This window comes from Euprymna scolopes, chromosome 28, assembly GCF_053919585.1.
Source record: "Euprymna scolopes isolate OS-2025 chromosome 28, ASM5391958v1, whole genome shotgun sequence".
Lineage (NCBI taxonomy): Eukaryota > Metazoa > Mollusca > Cephalopoda > Sepiida > Sepiolidae > Euprymna > Euprymna scolopes.
Genome location: NC_136509.1, coordinates 95,752,047 through 95,771,783, shown reverse-complemented (window position 1 = coordinate 95,771,783; position 19,737 = coordinate 95,752,047). Strand labels below are relative to the sequence as shown.

At 38.3% G+C, this 19,737-nt stretch overlaps 1 protein-coding gene across 5 annotated transcripts in view; it reads left to right on the top strand.

The window, feature by feature from the left end:
• The window catches only part of LOC145249741 (uncharacterized), a 216,958-nt gene that overhangs the window by 82,978 nt on the left and 114,243 nt on the right, over positions 1-19,737 (top strand). For all 5 annotated transcript variants that reach the window (XM_080111652.1, XM_080111649.1, XM_080111653.1 and 2 more), the window contains exon 3: positions 14,623-14,723. In XM_080111652.1, the coding sequence (XP_079967778.1) occupies positions 14,623-14,723 (101 nt within the window). The remainder of the gene's footprint in view (positions 1-14,622; positions 14,724-19,737) is intronic.

Here is a 19,737-nt window from a genome sequence, read left to right as displayed (position 1 = left end):
CCTAATTTTTTTTTCAATTAAAGGAGCAAGGACCAAGGTTCCATTAAAAAAAAAAAAAGAAAAAAGAAAAAACAAATAACGTGGTTTAAAAAAAGGTTTTAAACTTCAAACTTTACAGGTAAAATTCTACAAGAACACGATGTCCGTTTTTTTTTAAATTTGAATATATTATGTATTGACCTTTTCTCTTCAATTTGTGAGTAAATAATTATGTACTTATCCGGGTCGAAATTAAGTATTTACTTTGTAATAGACACTTAACAATTGGGATGGGGGGGGGGGAACCGTGAATAAAAAAAAAAAAACGTTTGTCTAAAATATTATATTCGGTTTATTGGAAAGAACATAAAATTTCACATTGACCCTGAAAATATCGTAAAAATAGAATCAATAGAAAAATTTTGATAGATTTTTAAAATTTAAAAATTTAAAAATTTAAAAATATTGAGTTTAAAAATTGAAAAATATTGAGTTCGGAAAATTCATTACTGTTTTAAAAAAAAAATAAAAATATTTTTATTACTTTTAAAACAACTGTAATAGTTTATTTTGGAAGTATAATCCATAAAGAAAATAAATAACCCACTTTTAACAGAGAAATTACGAGATTTTTATATTGTATTCGCAGTTTCGTGTTAGGGGTGTCAAAAATTCCTACAAAAATTCTGATACTGCTAATGCAGCTGAGTCAGACTTTTTTTGTTTAACTTTAATACGAAGAACTAGGAGTGGACCCCCTTTTCAAGAACAAAAACAAAACTTGGGCTTTTAAAAAGATTTCAGGTGTCTGAAATCGTCCAGCTCCTGACTGTATAACTTTTGCAATCATATATTGCAGTATTAGCTTCTAGGATTACAATATTTGTATGGTAGTCACTTAACCTATACAATGTACCTATTTACTATGCCTCCCCACGGGACAGAGTTAGACACCAGGGTCGTTTTTTAACGTGGAGAAAAGGTACAAAAATAAAAATTGTCTCAGTCGTGAAGGATTTCTCCTCCACCGAAAGAGAACAAGAAAATGAAGTGCAGCATCTGAAGAACAGATACTACACTTTGATCTTGTCCAAAAGGCCAAGAAAAGACATCTGTAACCTATACAATGTAAATTACAGTCTGAAAATATAGAATTAATTTTCTTAGAAAGTTGTTCAAACTAGTGGTTAAACAACTTTGTTGTTGCTTTTTTCCTTCTTTCATTTATATATATACTAGCGAGGGGTACCCGGCGTTGGCCGGGTGTTTGTAGGTGTGTGTGAAAAAAAAACAGGTGCCCGTGAAAAAAAAACAAAGCCTTGCCGACGCGCAGTTGGAAAATAGTAAAGTGTGTGGGGAAAAAAAAAAAAAAAAAACAGGTGCTCGTTTTTGATTGACGTGACGGCGATAGGTATTCAGCAGTCAGCATTTTGTGCGGGGGGGGGGGGCAGTTTTTAATGAGGTCAATAAATCGGTTTGTTTGTTTTCAAAAACCCGCTCTCTCTCCCCCCCCCCCCGTCTGATATGACGAAGAAGCCGACAAACGTTCACTGGCTCTGGGCCTGTTATTTATTAGAGTCGAGTTTCGCTTTTTGTTTATACCGAAAACCCCGAATGTAATGCCTGCCGATGCGGGGGGGGGGTGAATAATTAACGTTTGAAAGTCAATAAAATTAAATAGACAGTTAAGTGTGAGATATTACAATTTATAGATGATATAAAAAGTTTTAAGAAGTTGTGAAGCGAGCGAGCGCTTCTCTGAAAGAAGCCTTTTGTGGACATCGAGGAAAAGCATATATACATACATACATTTTTGCTGTTATATATACATATATATATTAGCAGTTCAGCCCGGCTTTGCTCGGGCTCTATGTACTGTTCATAACTTTATGTGCATATATATATATATATATATATATATATATTAAAAGTTTGACTCAAAGTAAAGAGTAAAAAAAAAAAAGCGGCCAATTTTTTTTAACTTTGACCCCTATTATGACCCCCTTAACATTTATTGTTTTAGGCTCGAATCAAGTTATTAAGTTGGATCCATGTCCAAGAAACCTATATCTAAAATTTCAAGTGTTTAGACACAAAATTGGCGGAGGAGTTTGGTAGAGTTCTCAAAGGTCAAATTGTTGAACTTTGACCTCTTAACAGCCAAATTTCTGGTCGAAAACCGATCTGAGATTTTCCCAAATCTCAGTACCCTGTATATCAAATTTCGAATCTGTAGACTTAAAATTGACAGAGTTATTGCATAGGGAAATGTACACACACAGACAGATACACAGACACATTCACTTTTATAGATATGTAGAAATTTTTTAATTTGAATTCTTATTTTACTTATCTAAATACAATTAAAAAGTCTCAGAAAGGTTTACCATTTGAATCAATAATCTACAGTTTTTCCAATTTTATTTTGTTTCTGTTCACTTTGCCCCAAATGTAATTCTCCATGTAGCTTGAATTGAAAGTCTTGTTTACATTTGAAGAATTGACTAAACGTGGAAAGCGAAGGAAAGAAAGAATCACCATGGTGGCCACCATTGGCTGAATCTTGTCTGCCGACCTATTGATAAATGATTCGGTTAAAAAAACATGACCTCACTTCTCTGGTTCGTTCCTCCTTTGTTTAATTCTTGTCTCAAATGATATGATGCCTAACACATGTGCCCATTTGCATTCAATCCATCTCTTAACACCCGCCCCCTCTTCTTACACTTCGAAGATCCATTATCATTGACAACCTCTTTTGCGAATAAAACTCTGTATTGACTCCATGGAATTCTCCTTATGGAAAATAAGGTTTCTGTCAATACGTTTTTATATATGACATTGTTGATACAACGCACACGTACACACACATGTACGTATGATGAGGATAATGGAAATGATATTCTGATGAGATGGAGAGATGAAAAAGGAACAACCAAGTTAGATGTTCATCAACGTTTCGTCTTTATTTCAAGACTTCCTTAGAGTGATTAGATTGGAGAAAATAAAATACTAATACACTGTATAAAAATATACTTGCTGTGAAAAGAAATAGAACATAGGCATCCTTTTCACAACAAGTATATTTTCAAATATTGTGCTGGTATTTTATTTTCTCCAATTTAATCATGCTGAGGAAGTCTTGAAATAAAGACAAAATGTTGAACATAATATAAGTTGTTTATTTCTTGTTACTCTCTGTGTGTGCGTGTGTGTATATATATATATATATATATATATACACTCTATTGATTATTATATTGTACCCAATATTATGATAGAATAGTGATTTCAAAAGTTTAAAAAAAAAATGATTTGGGTGCCATCAGCTGGAATCCAAACCAAAACAGGCAGCTCTCCAGTTTTATTCATTATTGTCTGACCTAAATCCATACACATAAAAAAACTTTAAAAAATAATGTTGTCAGAGATATCAATGTATATTTGCGCATGCGTAGAAATGACACATAGTCGATTTACACCTGCCAAGTTCCAATTTTTTTGGATTTTAACCCCTTAGCAGCTAGTCCAAATCTCCTATAAATCAAGTTTCAAGTTTGTAGACCAAAAATTGACAGGGTAGCATGATAAAAACCATTCTTCAGTCAGAGGTGTGTGTATATACACACAGTAAAACTCTGGGATACGGTGGCGCAAGGATACATTTTTTTTTTTTTTTTCCGGTTAAGATGTGGAATATGTTTTTCCGGACCCTAGTTACAGTATTTGTCCCATCTTACGGTGTTATTTCTAATGTTATTTGATTATATACATATGTATTATATATTGTACTGTATTTTGTTACTAATTTTTAATGTCGTATTCCGGGGTTCTACTCTGTGTGTATGTGTGTGTGTGTGTGTATATATATATATATATATATATTATATATGTATACACACACAGGTTTCCACTTAGATGGTAAGCAGCATTCTTACCTAGAAGGAATTAAACCTTCTAGGGTATTACTATCATCTAAAATTGATTTCGTTTTTCCACTACAATAGCAAGTTTGTTAGCTCAACGGTAGGGCGTTTGTCGGTACTGACAAAATTGCAAGCTTCAGATGTCTATGTCTCATCACACATATGAGTCTTACAAAAGAGAAAACAGCTATGTTTTGAACATATATATTTCCCAAAAAAACCTTTGGCACTGATGGAGGGGAGACTAAAACTATTGTGCCCCCAAAAACAAATCTCCTAGAAAGGAGACGCTAATACCGGATATTTAATCATTGTTAAAAAGTCAACAACAATATAAATATATTCAATACTCAATTGGCATAAAATGAGTTTTTCAACCAAATTTGTCCAAATGAATCGGCACAAGAAATTTTCTGGGTTTAAATTTTGACTGCTAGAAGTGATTTAAAGTTTGTCTTCAAATAAAAACTATGTTGGGTGTTATTTATACTGAACCTGAGTTTGTTTCTCTATATATTTCAATCGCATAAAATACATGTCAAAATATTCCTTGGTATTAGGATTAAGTTATGTTTCGAAATAAAACTGTTTCAATTTTTCTAAGTAGCCATTGATCAAGTGACCCATCTCTTCTAAATTTTTTATCTTTCACTTTTACCCTCTTTCAATGTTGTTTGACCCTCTCTTCACTCTTGTCTTAAACTATATATCTCTCTCTTCTCTATGATCTGAACCTGCTACCTCAACTGTTCTACATCTACTTAGTCTAAGCACTCTTATCCAGTCTTTCAAAATGGCTATCAAAGTCTTCTGTTCTGCACTTATCTCCCTATACTGTCCAGATTTAATCTTCCTCTGAGGTCATTTAAGAGTCACATTACGCATGTATTGTATAGAACTATGCACAAAGATTTAATTTTCAGCTATTTCATTATCAGATGACAGCTACAATTTAATTCCTCCTGGTTTACATGGTGGCATGTCTTTTAAGGCTTGTAGAAATTGACATCCAAACTAACCTATCTCTGGCCAGGTCCAGTCCATGTTTATAACGTCTTAACATATATTTCTTGATTTCTCCTGCAAACTGACCTTGCTACCCCATCTCTTCTACATCTACTAATCTAAGCACGCTCATTTGTTTAATGTGACCAAATCAACAAAGTCTCCTGTTCTGTGCACATATCCTTATCCTGTCTAAATTTAATCTTCCTCTGAGATCATCAGATCTAAACTTGTCTTTAAGATTCACATTACACATCCATCGTACCATTTTTATATTATTCTTCGCCATGCCATGCATGTTCTTGATCGTTTCTGTAAAGATAAATTTGGAACAAATTTATCTTTCATGCCAAAATGACTGCTTGTGTTATTAGAAGAATTAACCGTTCCAACTTTTGACAAATGTTCCAATCCTGTACAAGTCTCATTTTTCACTTTGTAATTTTCTTTGTATATCCCCAGCCTCATGAACTAAACTGTTATTTAATCTTTATTACCTTTGCAAACATGAATGGTGAAAAAAAAAAAAAAAAAAGAAAAAAAAGCAGCATGATACATAATATGCTGCCGGAAATAAATATATAACAAAGTTTGTTGCTCAATGCAATTCCACTAGTTTAAACGTTAACAAATATTTATCGTGGAGGTTGGAGGATCAGTTATTCGTACAAATTCAGTTTGAGAGAAAAGGATTGAGAAGATGAGAGAAAGAGAGGATGTAGATGGTGACCAGAACAACTAATTTTAGATTTTGTCTTGTTTAACATCAATGATCTCCCAAAACACATACTTAAATCATTCGTTGACATCTATGCTGATGACACGACCATCTATGGCAACACATCAAAGGCCGTAAATGACAAAGTTCTCTCAGATTCTCTCTCCTCTGATCTTGAGCACATGGTACAATGGGGGAAGAGGTGGCTGGTCACTTTTAATGCATCCAAAACCAAGCTTCTATCTTTACATCATAAACGCTCTGATCCCCATCTGGCATCAATTGAAATGGATGGCTCTCGTCTTGGGGAGGCTCCATGTTTTGACAAGCTTCTGGGTTTGACTTTTACTCCTGATCTGAAAAGGAACACGTACATCAAATCTGTTGCCAGGGACGCTGGGAAAATGGTGGGATCCTTCTACCGCTCCAAAAGATATCTCACTACTGATGCAATTCTCTATCTGTATAAAAGCCAAGTTGGTCCAAGGATGGAGTACTACTGCCACATCTGGGCAGGAGCTGCTAAAAACAGCCTATCCTGTCTTGATAGAGTACAAAATAGACTTCGTGGTTTGGTGAGGGATGCCCTTTTCTCTTCCCTGCAGCCTCTCTCTCACAGAAGAGACGTTGCGAGCATGTCTCTGTTTTATCGTTATTTCCATGGCAAGTGCTCGTCTGAGCTCCAATCTCTTGTTCCCCCCCCCACCAATCTTTCACAAGAAACACCCATCTGGCGGAAACTACTGTCAATAATTTTCCCCACTATTTATCTGTGCCTAAATCAAAACGTAGATTCCATGAGCAGAGCTTCTTTCTCAGAAGTGCACAATTGTGGAACTCTCTTCCGTTCGCCTGTTTCCCACCTGACTACAACTTGGATGTCTTCAAATCCAACATAAACAAATTCCTGACAAACCGCCCCCTTAAGTAAGACACTCTATCAAATCTCCAATACTAATGATTACTACAATACTATCTCATTGATTACTGTACACGCAATAACCCTTATCCCTGAGTGGTCTCCGGGCCTTGATAAGTGGTGACCCCCATGTAAAAAAAGAAAAAAAGAAGCTTAACAGGCTTTCTTTGATTTAAACAATATAACTAAAGCTTAGTGGATAATCCAACAGGTCACGAATGTCACTTGTGTTAATATAAGTCATATTCGTAGCTATGCGTTAAGATAAGTCATATTCGTAGCTATGCGTTAAGATAAGTCATATTCGTAGCTATGCGTTAAGATAAGTCATATTCGTAGCTATGCGTTAAGATAAGTCATATTCGTAGCTATGCGTTAAGATAAGTCATTCGTAGCTATGCGTTAAGATAAGTCATATTGTAGCTATGCATTAACATAAGTCATATTCGTTATTGTAGCTGTTGAGCTCTTTGTGTATGTTGGCATAATCGTGGAGAATTGAGAACTGGAACAGCAACCATCAAGTACTTTGCCTCAGGTCCACAGGTGATCGGCCTTCGATGATGGAATCACGATTGGCTAGTCTGTTTTTTTTTTTCCTTTGATTTTTTTCTTTTTTTTTTTTTTAAATCTCTCTAGACAAGACAAGGCATAAAGCCACTCAATGTAAGAAGCTAACATCTTATGCAATCATAAACCATCAAGTACTTTGCTGAATCCTCAGGTCCACAGGTGATTGGCCTTCGACGATGGAATCACGATTGACTAGTCTGGGTTTGTTTTTTTTTGTTTTTTTTTGTTTTTCTATAAATCTCTCTAGACTAGACAAGGCATAAAGCCATGCAATGTAAGGAGCTAACATCTTATGCAATCATGCTCAGGACAGTCATAGATGGGTCACCATGAGTCAAGATGTAATGCAAGCCAGGCAAGAAGCTGGCGTAAGCGACCAAGGTGAACGCTGTTACAACATGCAACTCATTTTCGATTCTAAAAATTTAATTCATGTTCTGTGTTGCTTATTCTAATTATTTTAATACAATTTACTATTCGACATTGAACGTTGTTTTCTTTGAATAGTTTTTCTTTTCTTTTTTTATTTGTCTGCTTTTGATAGAAACAATATTTATATGCTATTTGTAAGCCTGAAAAAACTGCAAGTCTGTTAATTTTTTTTTTTTTTTTAACAAAATATGTAACTCATTGGTGGGATTATTTTTTTTCCTTAATTTCTGAGGTAAGCCATCCTTAACATGGGCACTGCTCCACAGACCTGGTATGAGACGCTGAAAAGTTTTTGCCATGCTATTTCTATGGTTTCTACTGCATGTTTTTTGCATATCTGATTTCTAGTGTGTTCATAGGAATTGTAATTAGAGTAATTATTGAATAAAAGACATGTGCGCTAACTTATTTCTATAAGTGGCGATTAAATTGTGACGTCTATGTACGCATTCAGATGAATTATGTTCATAAATGTTTGTTATCAGCCTCATTAACTCGTACATTATTTGTTGCTGATAGTCATACTCGAATTGAGGGGGGGGGTTATGGGTCTGTTAGAAGTGTATTGGCTTTTGATGTAGTTGCATTTTTGATATCGTCGAAAAGTTGCATTTTTGATATCAGCAAAAAGTTGCATTTTTGATATCAGCAAAAAGTTGCATTTTTGATATCGTCGAAAAGTTGCATTTTTGATATCGTTGAAAAGTTGCATTTTTGATATCGTTGAAAAGTTGCATTTTTGATATCGTCGAAAAGTTGCATTTTTGATATCGTCGAAAAGTTGCATTTTTGATATCGTTGAAAAGTTGCATTTTTGATATCGTCGAAAAGTTGCATTTTTGATATCGTCGAAAAGTTGCATTTTTGATATCGTCGAAAAGTTGCATTTTTGATATCGTCGAAAAGTTGCATTTTTGATATCGTCGAAAAAGTTGCATTTTTGATATCGTCGAAAAGTTGCATTTTTTATATCAGTGAAAAGGTAGTTGCATTTTAATAGGTAAATATTTTAAAAATACATCTTGAAAGAGAATAAAGTTATTCTCTGCTTTCAATATTAAGAAAATTAAAGGGATTTCACAAATAATTTTTCGAAATGTCAGTTACAATATCAAGATCAAAGTGTAGTATCTGTTCTTCAGATGCTGCACTTCTATTTCTTGTTCTCTTTCGGTGGAGGAGAAATCCTTCACGACTGAGACAATTTTTATTTTTGTACCTTTTCTCCACGTTAAAAAACGACCCTTGTGTCTAACTCTGTCCCGTGGGGAGGCATAGTAAATAGGTACAATATCAAATGCTGCCTTTTTTTTTTTTTTTTTTTTTTTTACAAAGGAGTCACTACTTATCAAGGCCTGGATACTACTCGAGGATAAGGGTTAATGAGTGTACAATAGTCAATGGGACAATATTGTAGTTGTAGTAATCGTTAGTAGTGAAAATTTGGTAAATTGGAATACTTAAGGGAACGGCTCATCAAGAACTTGTTCATGTTGGATTTGAAGACGACCATGTTGTAGTCAGTTAGAAAGTAGGAAAACGGGACAATTTCACAGGAAGAAAAAAGCTTTGTTCATAGAATTTACGTTTAGGTACAGATAAAGAGTGGGGGAAATTATTGAAAAAGGTTTCAGCTATATGGGTGTATTTAGTGAAAGTTTAGCAAACGGAGACCATAGATTGGAGCTCAGACGAGTAATTGCCATGAAAATAGCTATAAAGCAGAGACAGGCTTGCAATATCTTTTCTGTGGGAAAGAGGTTGCAGGGAAAAGAAAAAGGCACCCCCCCACTAGGTTACAAAGTGTTCAAAATAGACTTTGTAACCTAGTGGTGGGATGTCTTTTTCTCTTCCCTACAACCTTAAAGTAGCCTGAAAAAAATATTATAACACAAGGGAAAATTTTGTGCCCATCAAATTATATCAGAATAAAACCCCCAAATGGTTTATAGAATTTCACTGTATTTACCCAGTTTCGTGCTCTTATCTAAACTGATATGCGATTCCTAGGAGTATAGAGAGATAGGTTTACCTTCGTATATGTGAAACTTAGGTTGTTGCATTAGTTCCCGCCATTTTTTTTTTTTTTTTTTTTTTGAAAATCAAAGAATTTTAACAGCAAGAGTAAGTTCGTGTGGAACCCAAGCTCCAAGTTTTTGTGTGAATCCCATCGACTGAAGGTGATGTGAAATTGTCGCAAAATCACACTTCATCTTTTCACCCAATTCTCTACATGTCTGATGGCCATCTTCTTCAATAGAACCCTGAGTTTGTCTTCGTCTATCTTGATTGGTCTTCTGGAACGAGGAGTTTCACTGGGGTCAAAATTACCATGTTTGAATTTAGTAAACCAACCTTGAACAGTTCTCTCAGCTATAGCGTTTGCTCCATATATGGCACAAATATCCTTGGTCACTTCACTCGCTTTTTTACCTCGATTAAAGGTGAAAAAAAGGAGGTGTCGAAAATGTGATTTTTTTTTTTTTTTTTTTATCTACTTGACAATTCATTTGACGATTCTGAAAAACGAGAAAAAATATGAGCAAAAAACGATGACCATTATCTTGTAGAACAGAATACGTGCTTTCTAATGATATATAACATTTTGCCAAATATCAAAACATGTTTTAGAAGAAAACTTTTTATGAAACGGCGGGAACTTATGCAACAACCTGATACGATATAGTTTAAAAAGTAAAAAAAGTTTTGTTTTTTTTGTAAAACATGGTTGTAAATTTCCGTTGTTGAATATAAGTATTAAATGACGAATGAGAAATCTTAGGATTTTTTTTTTGTGTATCTTTGTTATGTTTATTTATTTGTATATCATGCAACTAACCATATAATTTTTTTTTTTTTATATACATAAATTTTTTACTAAATGAGTAGAAAAGAATAGTAATATAAGATCAGATCAGTTTTACTAAAAAGAAACTTAATTAAAAAAAATAGTCAAAAAGAAGTGTTATTCTTTTATTTTTAGTTGATGTAGATATTACATATGTATTTATTTATTTATTTTTCTGAATGTATCGCGTTTCCTTCTCAACTTTCAAAGAACTGTTTCTCATCATTTGAATAAACGGAAAGAAATTGGAGTCGATTGGCGAATGTCCTTGAATTGTGCGTCTGTACATTTTAAAAGAATGCTCTATTCTTTGAGCCAACATGACAGCTGAATTGAACTAGGTTCTTCTGTCGTAGAATTACGACGTAGGAAAAAAATTGAAATTATTATTTATGTTTCACTGCAGATATATATATATATATATATATATATATATATATATATATATATATACTTGTAGTTTGAAATGTATCCCATCCTTCACCTGTGAGATGGTGCCATTGGTCTGATCTGGTATGGCTCTTATGATGCCTGCAAAACAATAGAAATCTTGCTGTCCACCAAAGTGTATATCTATCAGGTAAACGTCTGTACGATCCTCCTTGACAACTTTGAAATCTGGCTGATGAAGATTGCTAACCAACAAAACCTCATATTTGCTAATGATTATCAATGACTGAATTTGCTGTCACCTTTTTTGTGCTGTTGCAGCAAAATCTTTGATTGTTTAGTAATAGGTCCTGAACTGTCATCTAGGCTTCAGCCTCTGTCCCATCGACGAACTGTTGCATCCCTCTGCCTGTTCTACAAGTACTTTAATGGTGAATGCTCTGACGAACTACAAACACTTAGACATGAATACCCCCGACAAACCCGACAAGCAGCTAAATCCCACCCCTTCACAGTAGGGATTCGTAAATGTAAAAAGGCCTTCTACCCCAATAGTTTTTTTTCTCAGAACTGCTAGACTTTGGAACTCTCTTCCGGGATTCTGCTTTCCCAACTGTACTAGCATGCAGAAGTTCAAGTGTAATATGAACAGACATCTTGCTACTCATCTCTCTTCATAATACCCCTGCAACTTATGTCCCCAATAATAACCCCCTACTTCAAAGTGACGCTGTTCCTTGTTTGGGGTGAAAATTGAATTTAAAAAATAAATAAATAAATAAAAAAAATCCTGCTCTCCATAATCATCATTGTATTCGGTTGAATGCCAGTTCTATATATATGCTGGTGAAATTTACTTCCAAACTACCCTGGTCCTGGATATGACCTTAAACTATGGCATTAAATAACCTGAAAAGGGTTGATATGCCATAAAACAAAACCAACCAACCAATCTAAACTACCCTGTATTTGGACAGTTTATTTTCCCTCTATCTTTGATTATTATTATTCTTATCACTTCCATGGTTCTGTGTCTTCACCATGAACTGACCCTGATACCTCAACTGTTCTGCGTCTACTTACCCCAAGCACTCATCGAGTCTTTCAAAGTGGCAATCAAAATCTCCTGTTCTGCACTGATTTCCCTATACTGTTCAGATTTAATCTTCCTCTGAGGTCATCAGATTTAAACTTGTTTATAAGATTCACATTACGCATTTATTGTATAGAACTACGCGCAATGATTTCATTATCATTGTAACATATGACGACTACAATTTCACCCATGTTTTACATAGTGGCATGTCTTTTAAGGCTTACAGAAACATGCAAAACGTTGTGAATATAATCATAAGAATAGTTGTTTGAATAATTTAAATAGAATAATAATTTTCTCGAATTTTTAAAATTATTAAAATTTCTATAAAGATGCATTTAGATAAATTCAGAAAACAAAATGTTTTCTCCTTAGGTTTCATTGCCATTGTTTTTTTTTGTTTGTTTGTTTTTTTTTATTTTTATTTATTTTTTTTATTTTTTTATTTTAAGAATTTGGTTTACTACTGAGAGATTTAAGAGCTAAACACTTAAAGCTGTCATTATCCAAGGTAGATGTTAGTAAAAAGTGTGTGAGATCTGATCCCATACCTTCCAAAATGTTGAGATATGAGGTACCTGCAATAAGTTTCCAGACTTTTTTTTGTACGGGCACTTTTGTTAATAGTACACACATGAAACTCTAGTTGCCTTTGAAGTAATCTCCTCTGGCTGCAGTGGACATGTTCTACTGTTCCAACAACATCTGGAAGGCCCCATGGAAATTCTTTTGGGTGGGCATGTCAGTGATCCTCGTCACAGCCTCTTTCATCTTCTCAATTGTCTCATAGCGACAAGTTTTCCTTTTTTCTGTGAGTGGGGGGATAAGTCTGGATATCTTCAATCTTTTGGGCAATGCTGAAACATGGGTTTCATTAGTTAATAATAAAATTAATTCACTTGATACCACAGTTTTAAAAGACTTCCCTTTTTTTTTTTTGTTAGCTGTGGATGGGGCATCTCACTAGATGCCAGACATTCACCTGCTATCTCATACATTCCAACCGAGAGATCTTTTTAAGATTCTAACCATCCCGTTAAGTGAAATTGTTTGAATCACTCTTGCACTTGGTTCACTGGGTATATTTGCAAGGTAGTTTTTGAAATTCTTTTTCAGGAGTCAGATTGCACCTATAATTACTGGAATGATGGAGATCTTCCAAAGATTCCAGTTTCTTTTCATGTTGTTCATAAGACCTTAAAATCAAACACACACTATTAAACCATATATCTTGAGTTTTAATCAAAATCCACTAATTTATTTTGATTTTAGAAAATGTCTAAAATTTTTAGCTTTAACTCAAGGACCTTAAGAGGGAATTAAAATTCAAGGAATATTGCTTAATTATTGTCTAATGATTATGGATTAAATTTCTTGCAAATCTGAAATTTTTGAATTTTCATTCCAAAATTTCATCACAACCTTTTTAAAATATGCCAAATAAATTGAAATTTTGCCAATCGCGATAGTTATAATTTCATCAAAATTGAAAGTATCTGTACTTTTTTTTTTTTTTTTTACAAACTAGTGTGCACACTATAATGATATAGGAGAGTGAAATCTGACCAATGAGGGTTGAAGACATGCGTTGCATGGAGAGAAATGATATGAGAATAATAGGATGAATGTGTAATGTGAGTTTTAAAAACTGGCTTAGATCTGATGATCTTAGATGAAAATCAAATCTGCACAGGTGAAAAATGTTTGAAAAATAGGAGTTCGGTCATATTGAAAGAATGGATGTGAGTGCTTATGTCAGTAAATGTAGATTTGAGATAACGGATTCAGTTCCAAGGGCAAGGCTAAGGAAAATATAATAATTTACTATTATATAAAAGAAATTGTGTGTGTCTGTGTGAGTTTGTTCTTTATGGACTCGAAAACAGCTGAGCCGATTTTTATGAAATTTCACACAAAGGTACTTTATGTGCCTGGCAGTCTTCTCAGATAGGTTTTGTATTGGAATGTCTTTAGTAAGTATCGATAATCGAAATAATCCGATGAGCGAAAGAACGGACAATTTTGACCAAATTTAATGCCTTGCACAGTCTAACTTCACAAGTACGTTTGAGAAGTTTTATTACCACCCAAGCCGAAAGGCATGATCATATAAAATCAACAGTAGGTTCTTTGATGTGTCAGAGATGCTTCTGAAATTAATGTTTCTACTTAGAGCACAATTGAGGCATGATACTTGACTTTTGCATTTTAAACTTTAATGCAAACCATTATATATAAAAAATAATTTTCTAAAATCAACAGTAAGTTCTCTACAGTGCAATGTAGATTACAATGTGTTGTGGGTACAGTAACTGCAGCGAAGCATGTGAAGCTTCCTCCTGGTGCATCGCGATGGATCCCCAATTAGAGCAGGTAATCAATCGATTTGATTGAAAAATGGGTGATTTCACCGATTTCGATGAAAATATGGGAGTATGAAACATTTATCATTTAATATTGGGCAACGTCAGGTCTCCCTGCTTTTAATAACAATAAGAATAACCTATTTCTGCCCAGCTCTTTATTAATCCCTCTTTTTCTGAAATATATCCATATTATTTTCTCCCATTTTTCTTGGCCTTCCGTTCTATGCTTTCAGCTATTCTTTCAATGAAACCAAACCAACAGAGTCTCCTGTTCTGCAAGTACCTCCTTACACTATCTATATTTAATCTTCCTTGTCCAAAACTAATAAACTAAAAGTAAAGAAAAATAATTTTACATTTCTTTTTGCAGTGATTCCTCCATCAAATCAAATGTGGGCCGAATATTCACAATTTGGGAAGAGCGCAATGTGTATGATTCTACATTCATATCAGAACTCAAAGAGATGCTGGGTGAGTATACATAAAAACAAGAAATCCTTCCAATTTTATGACTTCCCTCCCATCCTATTCCCCCCCCTCTATCCCATTTGCTGTCTTATCTTTTTACCACTTGCCAGTGATTAACACCCCCACCCATAAAAAAAAGAAGAAAAAATCTTTATCTGCTTAAAATTCTGGCCATTAATTCTAAATAGAGCCGATACTTGTTAATAGCTTCTTTTAGTGGGTCTATTAAGTGCCTATTCCAATTTTATGGACTGAATAAGAAGTCTATATTATCAACATAAGTTTCTTGATTCATGAAAAGTAAGATTTTTGAAAATGTACTAGATTTCTAATCTAACACTGTATAATTTATCTAGGAGCCGTATACAAAATCATAAACAAATCGATTCCTGATCAAGCATGTCTAATCACTGAAGATAGCATTGCTGACTTATATCACACTAAGTAGTGAGTGAGAGATGGAAGCTCTTAAATATGCTTAACAGGTGATCCATCATATTCTATGGTATAGGGTTCAGAAAATACTCTCATGCATATGTGAACTCTCCCTCTCCCTTGTGCACCCCGCTTTTTTCAATCATGAGAACCCCCCCTTTTCTCTTTCGGTCCACGCACCCACTCTTTTCTCTCTCAGCCGCGCGCGCACGCACGCACGCACACACACACACCCTTCTCTCTCTCTCTCTCTGTCATGCGCCCCCCCCTTCTCTCTCTCGGTCACGCACACATGCACCCCCCCCTTCTCTCTCTCGGTCATGCGCGCATGCACCCCCCCCTTCTCTCTCTCTCGGTCATGCGCACATGCACTCCCTCTCCCTTTCTCTCTCTCAGTCGCGCACAACCACCATCTCTATCTCTCTCGATCGCGTGCAACCCACGTCTCTCTCTCTCTCTCTCTCTCCTCTCTCGATCGCGTGCAACCCCCGTCTCTCTCTCTCTCTCTCTCCTCTCTCGATCGCGTGCAACCCCCGTCTCTCTCTCCTCTCTCGATCGCGTGCAACCCCCGTCTCTCTCTCCTCTCTCGATCGCGTGCAACCCCCGTCTCTCTCTCTCTCTCCTCTCTCGATCGCGTGCAACCCCCGTCTCTCTCTCTCTCCTCTCTCGATCGCGTGCAACCCCCGTCTCTCTCTCTCTCTCGATCGCGTGCAACTCCCGTCTCTCTCTCTCTCTCGATCGCGTGCAACCCCCGTCTTTCTCTCTCTCCTCTCTCGATAGCGTGCAACCCCCGTCTCTCTCTCTCTCGATCGCGTGCAACCCCCGTCTCTCTCTCTCTCTCTCCTCTCTCGATCGCGTGCAACTCCCGTCTCTCTCTCTCTCTCCTCTCTTGATCGCGTGCAACCCCCGTCTCTCTCTCTCTCTCCTCTCTCGATCGCGTGCAACCCCCGTCTCTCTCTCTCTCTCCTCTCTCGATCGCGTGCAACCCCCGTCTCTCTCTCTCTCTCCTCTCTCGATCGCGTGCAACCCCCGTCTCTCTCTCTCTCTCTCTCTCTCTCTCCTCTCTCGATCGCGTGCAACCCCGTCTCTCTCTCTCTCCTCTCTCGATCGCGTGCAACCCCCGTCTCTCTCTCTCTCTCTCTCTCGATCGCGTGCAACCCCCGTCTCTCTCTCTCTCTCTCCTCTCTCGATCGCGTGCAACCCCCGTCTCTCTCTCTCTCTCTCTCGATCGCGTGCAACCCCCGTCTCTCTCTCTCTCTCTCCTCTCTCGATCGCGTGCAACCCCCGTCTCTCTCTCTCTCTCTCCTCTCTCGATCGCGTGCAACCCCCGTCTCTCTCTCTCTCTCTCCTCTCTCGATTGCGTGCAACCCCCGTCTCTCTCTCTCTCTCTCCTCTCGATTGCGTGCAACCCCCGTCTCTCTCTCTCTCCTCTCTCGATTGCGTGCAACCCCCGTCTCTCTCTCTCTCTCTCCATTGCGTGCAACCCCCGTCTCTCTCTCTCTCCTCTCTCGATTGCGTGCAGCCCCCGTCTCTCTCTCTCTCCTCTCTCGATTGCGTGCAACCCCCGTCTCTCTCTCTCTCCTCTCTCGATTGCGTGCAACCCCCGTCTCTCTCTCTCTCCTCTCTCGATTGCGTGCAACCCCCGTCTCTCTCTCTCTCCTCTCTCGATCGCGTGCAACCCCCGTCTCTCTCTCTCTCTCGATCGCGTGCAACCCCCGTCTCTCTCTCTCTCTCGATCGCGTGCAACCCCCGTCTCTCTCTCTCTCCTCTCTCGATCGCGTGCAACCCCCGTCTCTCTCTCTCTCCTCTCTCGATCGCGTGCAACCCCCGTCTCTCTCTCTCTCTCCTCTCTCGATCGCGTGCAACCCCCGTCTCTCTCTCTCTCTCCTCTCTCGATCGCGTGCAACCCCCGTCTCTCTCTCTCTCCTCTCTCGATCGCGTGCAACCCCCGTCTCTCTCTCTCTCTCTCCTCTCTCGATCGCGTGCAACCCCCGTCTCTCTCTCTCCTCTCTCGATCGCGTGCAACCCCCGTCTCTCTCTCTCTCTCTCTCGATCGCGTGCAACCCCCGTCTCTCTCTCTCTCTCTCTCGATCGCGTGCAACCCCCGTCTCTCTCTCTCTCTCTCCTCTCTCGATCGCGTGCAACCCCCGTCTCTCTCTCTCTCTCTCTCCTCTCTCGATCGCGTGCAACCCCCGTCTCTCTCTCTCTCTCTCCTCTCTCGATTGCGTGCAACCCCCGTCTCTCTCTCTCTCTCTCCTCTCGATTGCGTGCAACCCCCGTCTCTCTCTCTCTCCTCTCTCGATTGCGTGCAACCCCCGTCTCTCTCTCTCTCCTCTCTCGATTGCGTGCAACCCCCGTCTCTCTCTCTCTCTCTCCATTGCGTGCAACCCCCGTCTCTCTCTCTCTCCTCTCTCGATTGCGTGCAGCCCCCGTCTCTCTCTCTCTCCTCTCTCGATTGCGTGCAACCCCCGTCTCTCTCTCTCTCCTCTCTCGATTGCGTGCAACCCCCGTCTCTCTCTCTCTCCTCTCTCGATTGCGTGCAACCCCCGTCTCTCTCTCTCTCCTCTCTCGATCGCGTGCAACCCCCGTCTCTCTCTCTCTCTCGATCGCGTGCAACCCCCGTCTCTCTCTCTCTCTCGATCGCGTGCAACCCCCGTCTCTCTCTCTCTCCTCTCTCGATCGCGTGCAACCCCCGTCTCTCTCTCTCTCCTCTCTCGATCGCGTGCAACCCCCGTCTCTCTCTCTCTCCTCTCTCGATCGCGTGCAACCCCCGTCTCTCTCTCTCTCTCCTCTCTCGATCGCGTGCAACCCCCGTCTCTCTCTCTCTCTCCTCTCTCGATCGCGTGCAACCCCCGTCTCTCTCTCTCTCCTCTCTCGATCGCGTGCAACCCCCGTCTCTCTCTCTCTCCTCTCTCGATCGCGTGCAACCCCCGTCTCTCTCTCTCTCCTCTCTCGATCGCGTGCAACCCCCGTCTCTCTCTCTCTCCTCTCTCGATCGCGTGCAACCCCCGTCTCTCTCTCTCTCTCCTCTCTCGATCGCGTGCAACCCCCGTCTCTCTCTCTCCTCTCTCGATCGCGTGCAACCCCCGTCTCTCTCTCTCTCTCTCTCGATCGCGTGCAACCCCCGTCTTTCTCTCTCTCGATAGCGTGCAACCCCCGTCTCTCTCTCTCTCCTCTCTCGATCGCGTGCAACCCCCGTCTCTCTTTCTTCTCTCTCTTGACTGCTCACATGCTCGCTTTTTTTATTGCACAGACTCCCTAACCCTTACCCCCACATAACTAAATTGAATCTAGTAAGATTTCGCTAATGAACACGTTTTTTTATTATTTTTACCAACATTTTTATTTACTACTTATAGACTTATAGGTAGGTAGTTCAACTGTAATTAAGGTCACCTAAAAGTTTTCCTTTTTATTGGTTACTAGCAAGGGGTATCCGGCGTTGCCCGGGTGTTTGTAGGTGTGTTTTAAAAAAAACGAAATGTGAAAAAAAAACGGGTGCCTGTGAAAAAAAAACGAAGCCTTGACGCGCAGTTGGAAAATAGTAAAGTGTGAAAAAAAAAAAACAGATGCGCGTTTTTGATTGACGTGACGACGATAGGTATTCAGCAGTTAGCATTTTGTGCGGGACAGTTTTTAATGAGGTCAATAAATCGGTTTGTTTGTTTTTAAAAACCCGCTCCCTGTTTATTAGGGGGAGCGTCTCGTCTCGAAATGAAAGCTACCGTCTCATATGACCAGTGATTAGCCAGTTTCGCTTTTTGTTTATACCGAAAACTGAATGTAACGCGTGCCGATGCGGGAAATGTGGAATAATTAACGTTTGAAAATCGATAAAATTAAATAGACAGGCGAGCTCTGTGGTTAAGTGTGAGATATTACAATTTATAGATGATATAAAAAGTTTTAAGAAGTTGTGAAGCGAGCGAGCACTTCTCTGAAAGAAGCCTTTTGTGGACATCGAGGAAAAGCGTACATACATACATACATACATACATTTTCGCTTTTATATATATAGATGATACAGAGATATAAGGGAGGGCGTCACTCTTCTTCAGGATAGATCTACTCATTATTTTCTCCTCACTTTATAATACTGAGTGTTTAGCAAGAAGTCATCAAGTATAATTGTTATATTTACTTGAATACGAATCCACTTTGGTTGTCTGTAGCTGTTAATTTGATAGAACTTCATTTTGGCCGGAATTAGCTTGGATCGTTTCAATATTGTCGGTGATGTACATTGCTGTATTTACACAGATGATGAAAACAGACAAAAGAAGAGATTTCTTGTAAATTTCTTATCGGCAGACAATGGCTACAAAATTCATTATCGGCAGAGTAAAGAAAAGTATGTGTGGAATTTTAAATAAAAATAAAGGAAGCCATGGGAGGTCTACTTGAATGGGACGGTTGGAAAAATAACATCTTCCGACATATAAAAATCATATCGTTAGGATCCATAGATATGATGTGTAATTGATAACTGGCATTCTACCTAACAATTTGATTCGGTTGTTTAACATATGAGCAATCACTTTGCTACCAGATCAGGCTGTCTGAAGATATTGGCTTCCTGAGA